Here is a 17,994-nt window from a genome sequence, read left to right on the forward strand (position 1 = left end):
TGGTTAAGCACAATGACAGTGCTTCCTGCCCCGTAATTACAGATGCTGGCCAACTTGGTTGCATAGCCACTCAGACATGCACGCGTGGTTTCTCTCGCTCACTTTTTGGCCAGTCCAATTAATTCCATACTTACGCATTAATAGTTGGTATTGCGTATTTTCCAGTGTTTGTCAGCATAGCACCCTTTGTATTGGGGTCTTTCACCTCCATCATGAAACTCCTTGGAATTCCTGTGCTCTTTAATTCTGGGAACAGGCTCAACATTTTTGTCCTGTTAAGAAAAGAAATGCAGACATATCTCCTTTTAAGACCCACACTTAAAATGACATTTCAATGATTATTTTAAGCAGCAAAAGCCTTTAATCCTCTCCTTTTACCTAGCATAAGGGTTGCTCGACTAAAATACTTATTTTCCTAAATGAATATAGCCAGGATGTTCCAAAGGCTTGAGCAGTGTTTTGAACTCATTCCATTCTTTGGCTTAAGTTCAGGTTCTTTAAGGGTGAAATATCCCTTAGCTCACCATCCACTCAGAAAAGAGATACAAACCCGCTCCTCCTCCAAAGCGCAATTCAGAGCACAAATATTCAATAGATGGGGTCAACAGAAACATCTTGGTTTTACATGAAATACTAAAAACTGTGAACTGTCATTAAACAGAGTTAAAACCAGAAACATTTCCAGTAATATTGAAATATATAAAAATATGCATGAAAGTTCACAGAGCAAGATCTGTGGACATACTTAATGTCTATGACCTAGAAAAAAGAAAAGTTTACATTTATAATGCCAGGTTTCCCTTGGATTTTGAAGGGCTTTGCAACATTGCCCTATGAACCTCTGTCTTTCACCCCAAGAGAAACAATTCTTAATATGAGTATTCATGGATTTGTTACGTAACTGCCAAGGTAAAAAAATGAAAAGCTAAGGAACACCAGAAGTCCCCCACAGTCTTACCCCATTTGTTGGGCAGTTCTTTATACAGTCGCCAGGTTTTCCGCAACGAAAGCAAGCAGATGATGGTGGAGGTGGACCCCAGGGTTTCTGCATGTAACTAAAAGGGTTTGGGGCAAAGAAGAAAAAGGTATGCACGTGTCTCTCTCGTTAAAACAAACTTCTCCACAATCTTTCCATAATCTTCAAAGAACAGATTTGACATTATCAACACTTACTTGATTGGATCATATTCCTGGCAAGACTGTAGCATCATAGCTTTTATTTTATCTTCTTCGGAAGCATTGGCTTCAGCCAGATTGGCACTCTGTTTAACAGGTAATTATTTGACACATACATTAGAAACACATTTAAGCCCACACTGCCAAAGAGAACACCACTCACCCAACCCTGTAAAGAGCAGCACAACGCCAGCTGAGGTTGCATGAAAACAGCTGCTCATATGAAACAGAGTTGTCCAAAAGATGTTCTGGGGAGTCCTTACGTCATCACAGGCTGTTTATGTGCCTGTTAACCTACTTGAAAAGAGCATTCCTGGGCACTCAAAACCTTAGGCTCTTCATGTTCCCCCCCACTAACTTCTTCATAGGAAGCAAGTTAACTACAATAAGCAAAACCTGCAGTTTTTTTCCAGTTGACCGTGTCCTTTTAACATACAAATTGTAATATAAATGTTATGCAGAACTGGATCTTCAAATTATTGAAGCCAGCTGATTTTTTTAAAGTAGTATTTGTTCAAATGTTTTTATTACACACTAGTACAGATACAAGCAGGGTCTAAGGGAGTGACTGTAAATGATTTGGACCCTCAAGCACCTATCATTCAGATCAACCACTCATGGTTTTGGTTTTAGATGCATTCATTCACAAAAGCAACCAACTTGTTTCAGCATTTTGTTAAAGGGCTGTTTCATATACACAGCTTTTTCTCAACTGTAACATAATCCAGATCGACATCTATGAAATCATTTCCATTAACATTTACAGAAGACTTTACAGATACTTGACTAATTTGTTTGAACCCAAGCGGTTTACAAAACACATCCAAAACCCACAAGACATTACTAGGAATAGACCAAAATTCAAGATGGCATTTAATGCATAATAAAACAGAAAACTTTTTACAACACATTGCCTCCATGCTAAGCCAGTCTGCACTGAGGAGGTTAGAGTAAGGAACCGTTTGGAGCTGCTTTATCTTATGTTCCTCTATTTTTCTGAAATACTTACATTTTCTCAAAAGCTTAAATGTGTACACCACTTGGACAGTTTTTCACATTTTAGAGTAAAACTTCACCTGAGTTTACAGAACCAAGGACATGTTTAGGGACAGCGCTAACAGAGACCAATTTCTCCTGGTGGCTACCTTCCAAACTATTTTTTTTTTCCTTACCAAATGTCCACAATTTAATTTCTGCAGTGAGAGAGGGAAGAAGTTACCAGTGGGAAGAGATTTTTCTTTCTGGGAAAGGAACTCCAGCCTGTATTTTCAGAAGAAAGGACTAGCTCCTCTGCATTAGGCCCTGCCTTCTCTAATCTTTGTAACTTTAAAGACTAGTCATTTAATTGGCTAGCACTACGCCTTTTCACAAAGTGCAATCCCTAGTGCTTTCCCAGACAAAGTTACATGTTGTTGAGCAAAAAATGCAAGCAGTTCCATAGCAAAACATGGCATTACAACAGTTTCAGAAGGTCACGTTTGCTAATATGCCACACATACGCATCAGTATTTTCCTGTAAACAATTAGGTGCATTTACACAATTTACACAGTCTGCGATCAAACAAATTAGATTGTGTTGTCCACTGTATATATACTACAGTGTATGAAATTGTGCAGCATTCAAAGCATGGATCTATAACTGTAGCGCCTAGAAATTCAAAAATAGCCATGCAGTTGTCCGTGTTCCAGAAACGCTTCTAGATTGGCTCTTGCAAACCCCCCTGAAATGTCCATCACTTACAGCCAATTAAATTCTTCTGTGAAAATTGTGTTAGTTTCCAATGCAAAATGAACGAAAAGTATGAGAAACGGTAAACAGCTTCTGAAGTGCTTCTTCTTTGTGTCTTGAAGATGAGTAATACTGCAACATTACGTTGCGGCTGATAAGGTCCTCCCTCTTCTATCTTCCCAAACTGGCAACTACTCTTTACCAGGATAGTATCAAAATATACACACATTTTAAAGTCAAAAGAAATACTTTAAATTATTAAAAATTAAATTAAAGGCTTGTTCACATGACAACAGTTATCCAGCTTCAAGATAATCTTGAAAATGCTATGATATTTTAGGAAATATTTATTAAATTTGAAAACTTGCTGAGATTCCACATACTCATTGATCTGTATCTGCACGCTACTCGTCATGAATCAGCCATGCAACCATTGATAACGTTAACAAACAATTCACACATCATCCAAAGTGTCCTATGAGCAGAGGCAATTCAAAGGCTGCTGTGCAACTGGTGTACAAATAGAAAGGCGCATGCTCCCTGCCACTGCTAGAACACCACCAGGCTCGCAATGACAGCCACGTACCTCCTGAAGTTGAGGAAGGACAAGGACATCCTTTAGATTACCACAGCATGGATTCTTCATACATTTACCTTCAAGAGCGTACTAAAAGGAGAGTAACGCATTTTTGAAGGCCTCTCCACCATTACAGCATACATTCATCATTCCCAAACATCCACCACTCTACCAGTTGTTTCTGCAATGTTCACAGCTGAAAGACTAGAAAGCTAATCTGCCTGGTTAATTTTCAGCGCTAGAACAGCGGTGCCGTTCCTTCCTTATCCCCTTATACATACAGGTATGTATCTGACCGTTGATGCTAGCCGCATCTATCCTCTCATTTTAGGGCAGCATTACAATACCAGGAGAGGGTGCCCGAAACAGAGGATGCACTGACAAGACAGCACTAAGCAGACGTGTTTAAATTAACCCCCAAAACAAGGCCATGTTTATAAGCACAGTGCTGCGGTGTCCAGAATTACTAGAGGGTGCCTGAAAACACTGCAACAACTACTGCAGGAATACGCCCAAAGTTGAGATGCAGAGCCACATAAATTCAGGGTTTTTTGCTTGCAGATGCCTCGTGGGTACCGGGAGGCTGCTGTACTCTTTGTTCGAGACACAGTGTAACTCATCCGTCTACTTGATTTATTGAGAACCAACATTAGAAAGACATGGCAAAACCACAAGCTAATAATATCTACTAATTGTGGTGGAGAGACCTATCTTTAAGGCGGCTGGAAAACATGACCGTTCAAACAATGCTAATGTAGCTGATATAGAACTGGACTGTATGAATACATAAATGACAGCAGTAATCCTCTAGTCAGCACTGCATTGGAATAGCTGTAATTTTAATCAATACACCTGATTCTCTGTCCTCCGTAAATCTTAGGAATACAGAACCAAAACCCGGAGCACAGATACCAGCTTAGGGTAAAAACAGACGTAGCAAGATAACTAGTAACATTTGGTAATGTGCTAAACTGCTTACTGAGTTTCAAGTTTGGAAAGGATTAACTATTCCTTCATCGTACTTGCACAAAAGGCAATACACTTTAGGATATTGTTCTTTTTCTCTTGCCTGAAACGGACATTGTCTTGAGGAAACGCATAGGAATCGCTTACGAATGGAACTTCTTGTTTGCATCGTTCGCCAACTGGTAAACCTTGGTCTTTCCTCTATAGCTAGTATGCAAAAAACCCAGATTTGGGGCGTAAGAATACCTGCCATATCCCCCCCAAATGCCAGAAATAGTCAAACACTGAGAATCAGGCTCTTCTGAGACGGGAACAAAGTATGCGTTTACGCTACAATGCGTATCTGTCTTTACTATAAAAGCCATAAAAGCAAACACATATAATAAGGAATCTCTGCACGTCGAGGAAACAGGATCTACAACTTGGGTCTCAGAACAATCAACCCCAAGAACAAACCCAATAGAATAATCTTAAAAGTTACCATGGTTGGAGTTCGAACCCCATGTCCCAGCAGGCCTAAAAATGTAAGTCCACTTTCGGACAGACACATTAAAATCTACCCCATGCCAACAAAAATTAACAGCAGCTTTAACAAGAAAGAACGCCTCTGTAAACTAATATCCATAAAAAAAGTTAACACACTGAAACCCCTAACAAAGAATACAATGCTTTATGGATACTTACATAACATCGGTTTTGCCGGTAGCTTTAACTCCTCCAACAGGGATTCTTCTAACAATTACCGATGAGTTCTTAGGAATCAGGGCATTCTCATCTGTGTATTCTGAAAACAACATAAATACAGAGAAAAACATCAGTCAATTCGTAAGAATGCATGCTCATATGTAATTACGTAGCACTTCGCAGAATCCCTTTACAGATACAAAAGCAAAATTTTATATGTAACATCACGCTTTCATCGTCTCAACACACTAACAGTATATTTCAAGAAATCTTGGGGTTTGAGAATCAAACACAAGCAGCAAAATCTTTTTCCTTTTTTTAAAACAGTTTGAATGCCAACAGCAAAATGGACTCAAAGGTCACTAAAGGAGAGTCTGCTAATGCACAAGGTTCTTTCCTGACCTAGCTTAAAGTTGCTTTTGCTTCCGTTAGGCTACAAAACCCATAGATCTTTGGAGAAAAACAAACCACAGCAAAGTCTCACCTGCCTAAACCAGATTCTAAAGTCTGACTAGCTTGCCCTGCAACCAAACAGGCACTTAGCTAAAGCACGAGAACTCTGCGCCATTGCTTTCATAGCTGTTAACTGAAAACCAGTCACCTGTGCTGCCAGTGCTCAAGCCTGACAGAACACAGAAGAGAGCCTGCCGCCTCTGCCTGTTTCTTGGAGCTTAATCCATCAACAACCACACTTCTCAGCTGCTCAGGGCTTTACGTTTAAATGGAAACAGAACTGGCAGTGCTAGAATTTGGATCACAGACATTTTGGGGTTTTTTTGAGCTTGCTTTCACAAGTAGGGCAGAATTGGCTCAAACTCAAGTGGTATCTCCCCTCTTAAGCTAATCATCTAGTTTGAATTAACCAAAGGGATGTGAATTCGTTCGATCGATTCCCTTTTTGCAGAGCAGAGAGGCCCAAACGAAATTACTTAGGAAGACAGCCTTGAAAAGCCTTTCAGGAACAGCGTGTGCCTGAAGCTCTCCATGCTTTGCCTTGGCTTACACCCTGTTAGTCTTCTGAAGAGGAGGAAAGCCTTCTGACCTTTTACATAAGGCCCAAACAAAAAAAAACAACTACCTGAGACACTTGGACTGAGTAAGCTTAAAATGCAAAGATCTCTCCATGAGAATGCTTTTTCTATTGTACTTACACAAGCTGGATAGGACTGAATATTTTAAAGCACTATCAGCAGGCATCCCCTGTAATCTGCCTACAGTTTTAAATATTCAAAGCCCTTACCTTTGCAGAGCGAATCAGAACAATGGTCTGAAAACCAAAGATACTGTATACCTCGTCAAGCCCTGTCAGGTGGCATCCCTAAGACCCCTAACGTTGTGCTGTTAAGGCTCTTCACAGACACTCTCCTGAAAATAGTTTAAGTATCTGCAGATAAACAGCAAGCTTTAGGTCCAACCACTTTAAAGGCTAGGGCTGAAGTTACAGTTACTGCAGTGTACATACTACTCTCTTTAAGTTTTAACACATGAAACAGGAAGAAGAAAAAAAACGCTAGTACACATTTTAAAGAAAAGCCTGTTGTAAGAGTGTCACAGAACCACAGGGGGGAAAAAAAAAAAATGTAATGTTATGTTTAAGGAATGAAAACACTTTACAAGTCTTTTTCTGAAAAGTCACATCCCAAAGTCTTTAATCACATTCAAACTTATCGAGATGGCAGATTACCAAACTGAAATATCCTACTAAGTAATACGAAACCATTATCATCTCTAAGAATCAAGCACCATTTGTTAGATTTAAAAGAATTTATGATGTCTCTAAGAACATTTCTTACGTATATCCACCATAAACGTTCTGCCATAAAACTTCAGTACTGCCCTGATACGGTTAACATGTAGTACAGGAAAAAAAACCACCGTTAGAAACGAATGATGAAATGATGCTCAATAGCATCTGAATGACCATGTCTTTGGTGTGGAAAAGAAGTTATATTAACAAGAAATTCCAAAGTATAATTTAGATACGGAGAACACTCATGCGCAAGACGGCTTTCAAGGGTCTGCACAGATTTTAACTCACAGATACGCTCCTGATCCAAAATGTTGCTAGTGGGCAGTTTCTGCAACAGCCGCAAAACCCATTTTCCAATGCAGTGGAGTAAAACAAGTTGAAGTCAAAATTAAGTCACGAAATTCACCAAATCCAGGTGGTTTCTTTTCTTCAAATTAGCCATCTCTTTTATTTCTATCACTTTCAGCTTTCTCCACCACATTTCAAAGAAATCTGGCAAGTTGGTTATTACAAGATATGCTCCCACATTTCCTTCTCATTTTACCTAGAAGAATTCCAGGAAACCAAAGCTTTTGTAAGCGCCGTATGTCACACATCAACCACGTACTCTTCTACGCCTAGCTCCATGTCTACAACACAGATCTGAAGGTAGTTGTCACAACAGCAACTACAGAAGAACAGCTCTGTGAGGCCCCCAACACAAGTCACAGCTACCGATGGTGGCCGAATCGCATTATGGCTTCCCACCCCACTTAATGCCCAGCGCCGCTTGCCCTCCCGGTCCTGCCGCATGCTGGCGGCATGGGCCCCAGCCTGACTCACGCTACGTGGGGATGACCCACAAAGAGCAGAGCGCGGCTCCCACAGGCCACGGCCGACGCAGGGTGGTCTGCGACGCCGCCAGCCGGGCGGTGCCCGAGGCCCCGCGCCCGCCGCCCCCGCGCACCTTCTTTGGTCTGGGCGTTGGTGATCTGCAGGTCGCAGCTGGCCACCTTCAGCTCCTCGCAGCCCATGATCTGGTGCTTGAGGTCACACCGGGAGATGTGGAGGCCGTTGAAGGTGACCATGTCATGGTTCAGCTTGGAGGCGAACTTGTAGTGGACGCACGACGTGGTTGGGGCCAGGAGGTGCCTGCTCCGTGATGGCGTCTACCGCGGCAGACAGCGTCGCGGCCGCTGTGCCAGGTGAGGGCCCGCGGCGGTTCCTCCTCCACCGAGGAGGCCAGGGCAAGCAGCGCGGGCTGAGCTCGAGCGGGCCAGTGGCGCTCAGAGGCTGCGGTGCTCCGCCATGGCCTTCCTGGCCGACAACCGCACAGGCCGCTGCAAGCGTGTCACTGTGCACACGCAACGGCACACTGCACCCACCCCCCGCGCCTCACGTGACCCAGCGCATTATGACAAAAGGCCCGCGTCACGTGGGCGTGGCGGCCCCGCGCTCTTCATCCTAACACCAAGCGCCCCCGAGGGGAGGGGGGGCCCGTCAGCCCCGGGCCTGTCACCACCCCGGGCCGCTGGTCTCCCTGCTGTCCCCTGGCCTGTCACCACCCGGTGTCCTGCCACCCCCCGGGCCCATCACCGCCTGGTGTCCTGTCACCCCCCAGGCTGTCACCACCTGATGTCCCTCCTGTCACCCCCCAGGCCTGTCACTGCCCGGTGTCCCTCCTGTCACCGCCCGGGCCCATCACCGCCTGGTGTCCTGTTACCCCCCAGGCTGTCACCACCTGGTGTCCCTCCTGTCACCCCCCAGGCGGTCACCACCTGGTGTCCCCTCCTGTCAGCAGCCAGCGAGGGCAAGACAGCCTGGGGCAGATGCAGCGGGCTTGGCCGTGTGGCGCTCGGCTGCCCGCGGTGCAGGGCCGGCAAAGGGAGGGGACATCTCAGGGTGCTTGAGTGTATCTTGTGGCATTCATGGAAAGTTCAGTCAAAGAAGCCAATGACCATTTATGTTTATGGCCACAGGCCAGTCTCCTGCCCCCATTTTTTAACTCCTCCCTCTCTGCCTTTAGCCCATCACTATTTTTTGCTTTCTCTTTCTCTGTCTCTCTCCCTGTCTGTAGTTTCTAATTCCTCCCTGTCTGTCCTATAGCCTGCTGCTATTTTTTCCTTTCTCTCCATCTCTTTCTCCTGCTCCCTCTCCTTCTCTTTTTTCTATCGCCGTGTCCTGCTTCCTTGCCTTATCTTAATGTTAGGGTTAGGGGCTAGGGTTAGGGTTAGGCTTAGGGTATCGTTAGGGTTAGGGTTAGGGTCGGGGTTAGGATTATGGTTCGGGTTTAGGGTTAGGGATAGGCTTAGGGTTTCGTTTTAGGGTTAGGCTTAGGGCTTAGGGCTTAGAAGTAAAACTGTCCCAAGCACTTACGCCTCCATCAAGGACCACATGCCCTGAGGCTTGTGATGACTGTTGGATGGCTTTCCCTCCGCCCGATGGAAACACCTCTCAGTTCTCTGTGCTCACACCAGGGAAGGAAAGGCAATACACCCCCATATCTAAAGGCATGGCACTCCAAGCAAAGGTAACGTTTCGTTTCTTTAGATGAACTGCCTGGCCAGTTACACCACCTGCTTATACTGACTTCATCCACCCTTACCCGCAAAACATTGTGACAGGCTGAGTCAGCGTGGAGAGTCAGGTGAACTTTGACGCACACACTGCTACCATAGGACTGGATTTTTAACCTATTTACATTTATCCGTCGCTTTGAAGCTGCCCAAGGGTCAGCATGCCCTTGCTACTGGAGGTTCTTGCTCTGTGCAGGCACTAAGGAAGACATTTCTGGTGACAGATTATTTCTAACGGGTAAAGCACAGCAGAACACACTGTTTATGAGCTGCTGAGAATCGTCCCCCAGGCATAGCAGGAACAACGGCAAAGCTTGTATATTTAAGATGCATTTGAGTTACCTTACCATTAAAATACACCACCACCAGACAGTGCTCTAGGCGGAAGGCTGACATCAGTGTACAAGGACAGTCCCTTCTGGACATCTCGCTCCTGGGTAGAAATCCTAGAGACTTCCTTTAAGGACAGAAATCCAAAGAGCTACAATAAGCCTTTTAAATTCAGCACAGCAAACAAAAAGCAAACAAACAAAAAATGACAGGAAACCCCTGAGGCACTGATGAGGAACACAAGGTCTCCCCTTGAGTCCACTACCCCTCACAAGACTTACTCAAAATTACTCAGTTGCTTACTCAAAAGCAATAACCAACAAGCCATGTACCCTTGGGGAAGCCCTTGTCCTTCTGTGCCGCTGGTGGCATCCCACCATTACTCTGGGAGTCCACACAAATTCAGAAGTACACTTAGTCCTCCGGCAGTCATTACCTATGGACCCGAACTCCTCCCACACCCCAGAAGTGGCTGTCGGTCGTCTGGCAGTCATTCTCCGCAAACTGCAAGCCCTCCATACCTAACCACCTCCCTAGTGACTCAGTGGAAATGAGCTGGACCACAACAGAAGTGACACTGCCCGGCCCGATCACACAGATTAGACCACAAACGGTGGTTACAAGACAGAAAATGCAACACAAACCACAAGGACAGCAAAAAAACAAGCAGAAGACACATCACACAAAAACCAAAGACCCCTATCCAAACCCTAAAAATGCAAGCAAGCTACAAAAGGACTTTCCAAAAAAAAGACCACCCAGAACACAACATAAGGCAAAACCAACCTAACCCCAGGAACCCAGCGCTTGCAAACCCAGATCCTGACCATAACAATAACATGCTTTAATCCTAAGTCGCGTAAACTCCCATAACCCTCAAACCCCATAACCCTAGCACGCTGGAACCCTAGCGCCCCATATCCCTAGCACATTGTAGCCCCAAGATATCAAAACATTGAACACAAACTCCCTGGAGGTCTCTCTCTTCAGGTGGCCCCAGATCTCAGACACCACAACTCTGAAGTGGGGGTACCCACCGTGCCCAAGTGGAAGATCCACCAGGACAGCACCAGCATCCATCTTCACATCATCCGTCACGCCCTGAAAAAGTGCCCAGGCTGGACACTCCTGGGGAGAAAGGCAGAGGCACTCGGAGACTTTGAACCGGCCAGCCATGGCCACAGGGCTTCAGCTCATCATGTCTGTGTCAGAGCCACCAGGCAGGTGACCCCGTCCCCCCTGCAAAGACCCCTTGGGGTAGCCGTACCCAGCACCAGCTGGCTGGATACGGCCTTTGCTCTATGGGGAGGTGCTCCCTGGGAGCAGGGTCTCTCACGGGGGAACTCACAGCTCACCTGGGCTGCTCTGCGGCCACTGGACGCCTTTGCTGTCAGGTGGCTCTCAGCACCTCTCTGCCAACGGCTGTCACCTCCCTGCAGGACGCTCTCCAGCACACGGTCCGTCTCCACTGGGTCTCCCTGGGGACAAAGATCGGAAGGGAGGGATGGGGTTTGCTCTGTCCCCGTTCCCAGGGTGCTTCAGGAGAGACCTGCCACCCCCAAATGAGCTGTCTGACGTGGACACCACAGACGAGCTGCAGACGTGGGTCAGCACGGTGGCGGGGAGTGGGCAAGATGTCCTGCGGAGCCCCCGGCGCTGGCGGAAAGCAGAGCTGGAGACAACGGGGAGAAGCCCCAGGCAGCTGGCAGCTGGCGGTGGGGCCTGGCAGGGAGCAGCGCCCGCAGAAATGCCCGGCTCCTGGAGCCTTGGCCCCAGGGCTGCAGCCTCGGCACCTCCTGGGGCTTCGCTGGGAAAAACCAGGCAGGGGTGACCCTGACAGCCCGCACACGTACCTGGCCCCGGGATCTGGCAGTCTGTCCCTGTGCCCATCGCTGCCACGGGATCCAGGAAGCAGCGCCCCAGCCCTGGCGTGGCCCTGAGCCGCCTCTCAGGCCAGGCAGCAGGAAGCCGCGCCCCATGGCATGCTGGGAGCTGTAGGCCCGGGGCACGGGCTGCCGCGTGGCCATGATGGTTCCCAGGGCATGCCGGGAGCTGTAGGCCTGGGGCACGGGGCTGCTGGGCAGCCATGTTGGTCTTGGGAGGTGCGGGCTCTGCTCCAGCTGCGGCCCAGCTGAGGTGAGGACAGGCACGCAGGTGGAGCTACCGAAGAGGAAGGGAGAAAAGGACAGACGGACAGAGAAAGAAGTGCTTGAACTGTAACATTTGCCTGGCAGTGCAGAGAGCGGGAGCTGCGGTGAGTCCCAGCCCCTCGGGGCCGTGTCACCCCTCTTCTGCATCGCAGTCCCTCCCAGCCCCCCCCTCCCATTTCCCTCTGTGTCATTTTTTTCACTTCCCCATACCTCTCTTCTTCTGTTGCTGTGTTCTGCTCCCCGTCCTCTCTTCTCCAAGTCCCTCTTTCCCTGTCGCTCTACCTGCCCCTGTCTTTTTCTTGCTGCCCCTCCCTCCTGCTCCCTGTCCCTCTTTTTGCCTTCCTCTGTCTCTGCCCTGCAGCACATTGCTGTTGTTTCTTCTCTGTCTCTTTGTCCTGGTCTGCATCCCGCTCTGTTTTTCACAGTCTCTCTGGCCTGTTCCCTGTCCTGCTTTGTCTCTCTCTGCCTGTATGTCCCGCTCCCTGTCCTTGTCTTCCCTTCTCCCTCCTTCTGCTTCTCTCTCTCTCTGCCTCCCCCCCCGCCCTGCTCACTGTCACTGCGGTTTTCCATGCTGTATCCCACTGTCCCTGTCCGTCTTCCTGTTCATCTCTCTTCTGTCTCTCTCTGCTGCTCCCTGACCCATCCCCTCCCCGCTTCCTCCATCTCTCTGCAGGGCTCCTGAGACCTCTGTTTCTTTCCTCATCCCTCTGTGCTGCTCACTGTCCCTGTTTCTCTCTTTCTCTTCGTTGTTATTCTTGTCTGTCACTCTGTCCTTCTCCCTGCCCCTATTCCTTTTTCCTCCCTCTCCTTTCTTCTGCCCACCGCAGGTTTTCTTGCGATCTCTATCCTGCCCCTAGCCCTTAGTTCTCTCTCTCTTCCTGCCTCCGGCTCCCTCTTTCTGCCTCTCTTCCTCTTTTCCTGCTGCTTCTTTCCCCATCTTTGTCCAGATCCCTGTCCTCTTTTTTCTCTTGCTGTCCTTCGCTCCTTTTTCTCTTTTCTCTCTTTCTCTCTGTCCCATTCCCTGCCCCACCCTTTCTCACTAAACCCCCCTGTCCAGCTGGCTGTGCCTTCTTTCCTCTCTCTCTCGCTCTCTAGTTCTCCTTTCTTCGTCTCTCTGTCCCACTGCCCATCACAGCTGGTTTTGTCCTCCAGTGGTGTCCTGCCCCCTCTTCCTTTTTTCTCTCGCTGTCATTCTGGCCTCTTCTTTTAAATTCCTCCATCTCGGTCCTGCACCCGTCACTGTTTTTTTCCTCTCCTGTCCCTTTGTCTTGCTCCCTGTTCCCCGTTCTTGTCTCTCCTTCCCTTTGTTCTGCCGCCCATCTCTGTTCCCCTTCTTGCTCCATCTCTCTGCCCTGCTCCCTGGCCCTCTAAGTCTCTCTCTGCTTCTCTGTCCCGCTCCCTGTCTCTCCCCCACCCTATTTTTCTGTCCTACTCCCTTTTCAGGTTCCCCCCGCCCTCACTTTGTCCTGCTCCCTGCCGCGGCTATTTCTCACTCCATCTCTGTCCTGCAGCCCAGTGCTGTTTTTTCCTTCCATCTCTCTGTCCTGCTGCCCAGCCCAGGCTCTTTTACCTCCTTCTGTGTCCTGCTCCCCGTCCCTTAGTTTTGCCTGTCTTTCCCTTTGTCCTGCCTCCCTGTGCCTTTCTTCTCTCTCTGTATCGCCCTGTCCTGCTCCCTGTCCTTGCCTTTCCCTGACAATCTGTGTCCTACTCCCTTTCCTTGTCTTTCCCTCTCTGCCTCCCATCCTTCTTCCTACCTTTCTTTTTCTTCTCTCTCCCCCTCTGTTCCTGCAGCTTCTTCTTCTACCTCTGTCCTGCTCCCTGCCCCTTTTTTCCTCTCGCTGTCCCTCTGCCCTGCTTCCTGTCCCCATCGTTTCTTCTTTATTTCTCTGTCCCGCTGCCTGTCCCATCGTTTCTTGTTGTACTCCCCTGCCCCGTCCAGCTGGCTCTCCCTTTTATTTGTTCTCTCTTCCTCTTTTCTGCTTCTCGGTCCTCTTTTCCTCTTCCCCTGTCTCTGTCCTCCAGCCCGTTGCTGGCTTTTCCCCCCCTTCTTGGTCTCCATCAGGATCTGACCCTCTCTTTATTTCTCAGTCCCTTTGTCCTGCTCCCTGTCCTTCCTTCTCTTTCTCCATCTGGACGTCCTGCTCCCTGTCCCTGTCTTTCCCTAGCCCCCCCTTCCTTCTTCCTCTCCTTCCCCACGCCCATCTCTGCCTCTCTGTCCTGCTCCTTGACCCTACTTTTTCTTCCTCCATCTCTCTGCAGGGCTCCTCATCCCTATTTCTCTTGATTTCTCCAGCTCTCTAGCCTTTTCCCCATACCTTTCTTTCTCTCTCAGCTCCTCTATCTTTTCTCTCATCATATTTTTCTCTTTCTAGTCCACTGTCCTTCTCCCCGTCAACTGAAGCTGAGTGACCAGGTTTCCCTGGGCTCTGGTATTTCCTTAGCATTGCCCTAGGGAAGATCTGTGGTTTTAGGGCTAGGGATCATTTAGGAGCTGGTCTCCTTACGTAGGCAGCGGAGCTAGGCATAGTTAAAGCAGAGGTTGTTCTCAGCTGGTGCTCTGTGCGTCCTGTTGAAAGAGCAGGCTGTGGGCCTTATTTTGAAGGAAGGTTTCTTGTTCTGCGCTTATTGCTCCTCGGGACGCTGCACAGAAGTGGTGGTGGGGTCTGGAGAGACAGATGGGACCTGCTGTGATTCCTAGTAAATGTGAACTTGAACGAGACCAGACTGACTGCATATGGTTTTCTTCTCAGCTCCAATTCCAACCTACATGCTCGGCGCTAATGAAAAAAGAGACCCTGAGCTGCAAATGAGCAGACAACGTCACTCACTTAGGTCACCGTGCAGTTGGTCTGTGATAAGGGATGTGTACTTCCATGACGGTGCTTTTGTGAACGTTCTCTGGTCTTGCCGCTTCAAAGCCCTCCCTTTTTCCAGAAATTTTAAGATGGCATTTCTTATTCTGGGGTTCAGGCTGGAGTTGGACTTAATGTTGAACAGCTGATATCATGGGCTCCGTAAAATGTGAGAGAGAACCCTGCTTTGTTGTTGTTGTTGTTTTCTAACACGCCCTAAACTTTGCTAAGCAAAGGGAGGAGTGGTTGCAAGAGTCTGTTCTTTGAGAGTGACGTATTCCTGTAGCGTGCCTGTCTTTGTATGGTGAAGGTTTCCTACCTGCAGTATGATTTTGCTGAGCTGTGAGGCTGTATTGGCGTAGCAAAGGTAAGAAGTGGCGTCTTTAAAGGTCATGAAACTGTAGCAAAACTAGCAGGAGAAGCTAGTTCCTTCCCTGACAAAACTAGTAGCAAGTAAAAGCATTTGCAATTGGCTTTTTTATGCAATGTTCACACAGAGCTTTTGGTATTGATTGATTTTTGGGAAGCAAGACAGCAGTGAGGAAAGAAAACTGGGGCTTCTTCACCGTAGGCGGGGTTCAAGCCTTTGCGCTAGAACAGGTCTTCACTAGAGTTTACAAAAAGAGAAGATGAGCTGTCTGTAAGGAAAGTTTCAGTAGAAGTAAGGCTAGATTTGCAGAATTTGGTCCTCTGTATCTGTTGCAAATAAGAGATGACTTGGCAGTGTTTACATCTGAAGTGCATGCCGGTGTGTTAATGCAGGCTGTCGAGGTCTTTTCAGGGGTACTTCTGGACTGCAGGTTGCGTGCGTGGGGGGCACCATGTCCCAGGATGAGCCAGTTTTAGCTCAGAGGATGTGACAGAATGGCAGCCATCTTTGTGGTGGACCCCTGTCATGGTTTAACCCCAGTCGGCAACTAAGCACCACACAGCCGCTCACTCGCCCTCCCCCCAGCAATGGGATGGGGGAGAGAATCAGAAGAGCAAAAGCAAGAAAACTCACGGGTAGAGATAAGAAGAGTTTAATACTTGAAATAAAATAATAATAGCAATAATAGTAATACTAGTAAGAGTAATAATAGTAATACCAATAATACCATAATATTACCAATAATAACACCAATAATAACACCAATAATAATACCAATAATAATAATAATAATAACAATAATAATAATAATAATAATAATTTGTAATTAAAACAACGAGAGAGAGAAAGACAACTAGAGAGAGGATCAAGAATAAGAACCCCAATCCTAACACTAACACCAAACCCTCACCCTAACTCGAACCCTTAACGCTACCCGTAAACCCTATGCATAATACTAAGACCTCACCCTTACCCTAAGCCTAACACCGAAACCTAACCCTAAACCTGAACCCCAACCCTAACCCGAACCCTAACCCAAATGCTAACCCTAACCGTAAACCTAACCCTAACTCTAACCCTAACCCTATCCCTAACCCTAAACCCGAACCATCCTAAACCCAACCGTAAAACTAATGCTAACGCTAAGCCTAACCCTACCCTAAACATAACCCTAACCTTAACCCTAAACCTAACCCCTAACCATAACCCTAACGTTAACCCCTAACCCTAATGCTAACCCTAACCCCGAACTCTAGCCCTAATCCCGAACCCTAACCCTAACCCTGAACCCCAACCTAACCCTAACCCCTAAACCTAACCCTAATGCTACCCGTAAACCCTACGCATAACACTACGACCTCACCCTAATACTAACTCTAATCCCAATACCGAACCCTAACTCTAACCCTGAACCCCAATCCTAACCCTAAACCCTAACCCTAAACTTAACCCTAACACTAACCCTAAAACTAACCCTAATGCTACCCGGAAACCCTAAGCGTAACATTAAGACCTCACCCTAAACCTAACACTGGACCCTAACTCTAACCCTTAACTCCAGTCCTAAGCCTAACTCTAACCTTAACCCCAACCCTAACACTTAACCCCAAATCGAACACTTAACCCTAACCCTAACCTAACCTTAAGCCTAACCTGAATCATAAAGCTCTAACCCTAATGTTAACCCTAACCCCGAACCCTAACCCTAATCCCAAACCCTAACCCTAACCCTGAACCCCAACCCTAACCTTAACGTAATGACCCTAACCCTAACTCTAACCCTAACCCTAATGCTACCCGTAAACCCTAACTGTAACACTAAGACCTCACCCTTATACTAACGCTTACCCCAGTACCGAACCCTATCTCTAACCCTGAACCCAATCCTAAACCCTAACCCTAACCTTAACGCTAACACTAACCCTAAACCTAACCCTAACGCTACCTGTAAACCATAATCCTAACATAAAGACCTCACCCAACCCTAACACTGAATCCTAACTCTAACCCTTAACTCTAATCCTAACCCTAACTCTAACCTTAACCCTAATCTACCCCTAACCCTAACACTTAAACCTAACCCTAAGCCTAACACTTAACCCTAAACCGAACACTTAACCCTAACCGTAACCTAACCTTAAGCCTAACCTGAATCATAAAGCTAACCCTAGCCCTAACCCTAACCCTAAGGTGAAACCTCACCCTAAAACAAAATCCTAACGCTAACCCTAACCCCAAACCGTAACCCTAACCCTAACATCAAACCGTAACACTAACACTTTGGCATAACCTAAATGGAACCATAAAACTAACCCTTACATAACACCGAACCCCTAATTCTAACCGTAACCCTAATGCTAACTCAACCTCAAACCGTAATCTTAAGACATCGCCATAACCCTACCCCTACACCTACCCCTACCCCTAACCGTAAAACTAAACCCTAACCCTATCCCCTACCCCAAACCCTAACCCTAACGCTAAGCCTATCCCTAACTGTAACCCTACGCCCTAACCCTAACGCTAACCCTAACCCTAAAACGAAACCATAATCCTATCCCTAACACTAAACCGGAACCATAATCCTAACCCCAACGATAACCCTAGGCCTAACCCTAACCCCAACCATAACCCTAACCTTAACCCCAACCATAACCCTAACCTTAACCCCTAATCCTAATTTTAAGCCCTAACCCTAATGCTAATCCTAACCCCGACCCCTAACCGTAATCCCGAACCCTAACCCTAACCCTGAACCCCAACCTGAACCCTAATGACCCTAACCCTAGCTCTAACCCTAACCCTAACGCTACCCCAAACCTAATACCGTAACCATAACACCTCACCCTAAACCT

The 17,994-nt window shown here is 47.2% G+C and overlaps 1 protein-coding gene across 1 annotated transcript in view; it reads right to left on the reverse strand.

The window, feature by feature from the left end:
• Positions 1-17,080: 17,080 nt before the first annotated feature.
• Positions 17,081-17,994, reverse strand: part of LOC142076958 (E3 ubiquitin-protein ligase RBBP6-like) — a 6,086-nt gene continuing 5,172 nt past the window's right edge. Inside the window, 1 exon segment of the mRNA XM_075139175.1 lies at positions 17,081-17,084. Coding sequence (XP_074995276.1) covers positions 17,081-17,084 — 4 coding nt within the window.

The sequence above is a fragment of the Calonectris borealis genome, unplaced genomic scaffold (genome assembly GCF_964195595.1).
Source record: "Calonectris borealis unplaced genomic scaffold, bCalBor7.hap1.2 HAP1_SCAFFOLD_127, whole genome shotgun sequence".
In the NCBI taxonomy this organism is placed as follows: domain Eukaryota; kingdom Metazoa; phylum Chordata; class Aves; order Procellariiformes; family Procellariidae; genus Calonectris; species Calonectris borealis.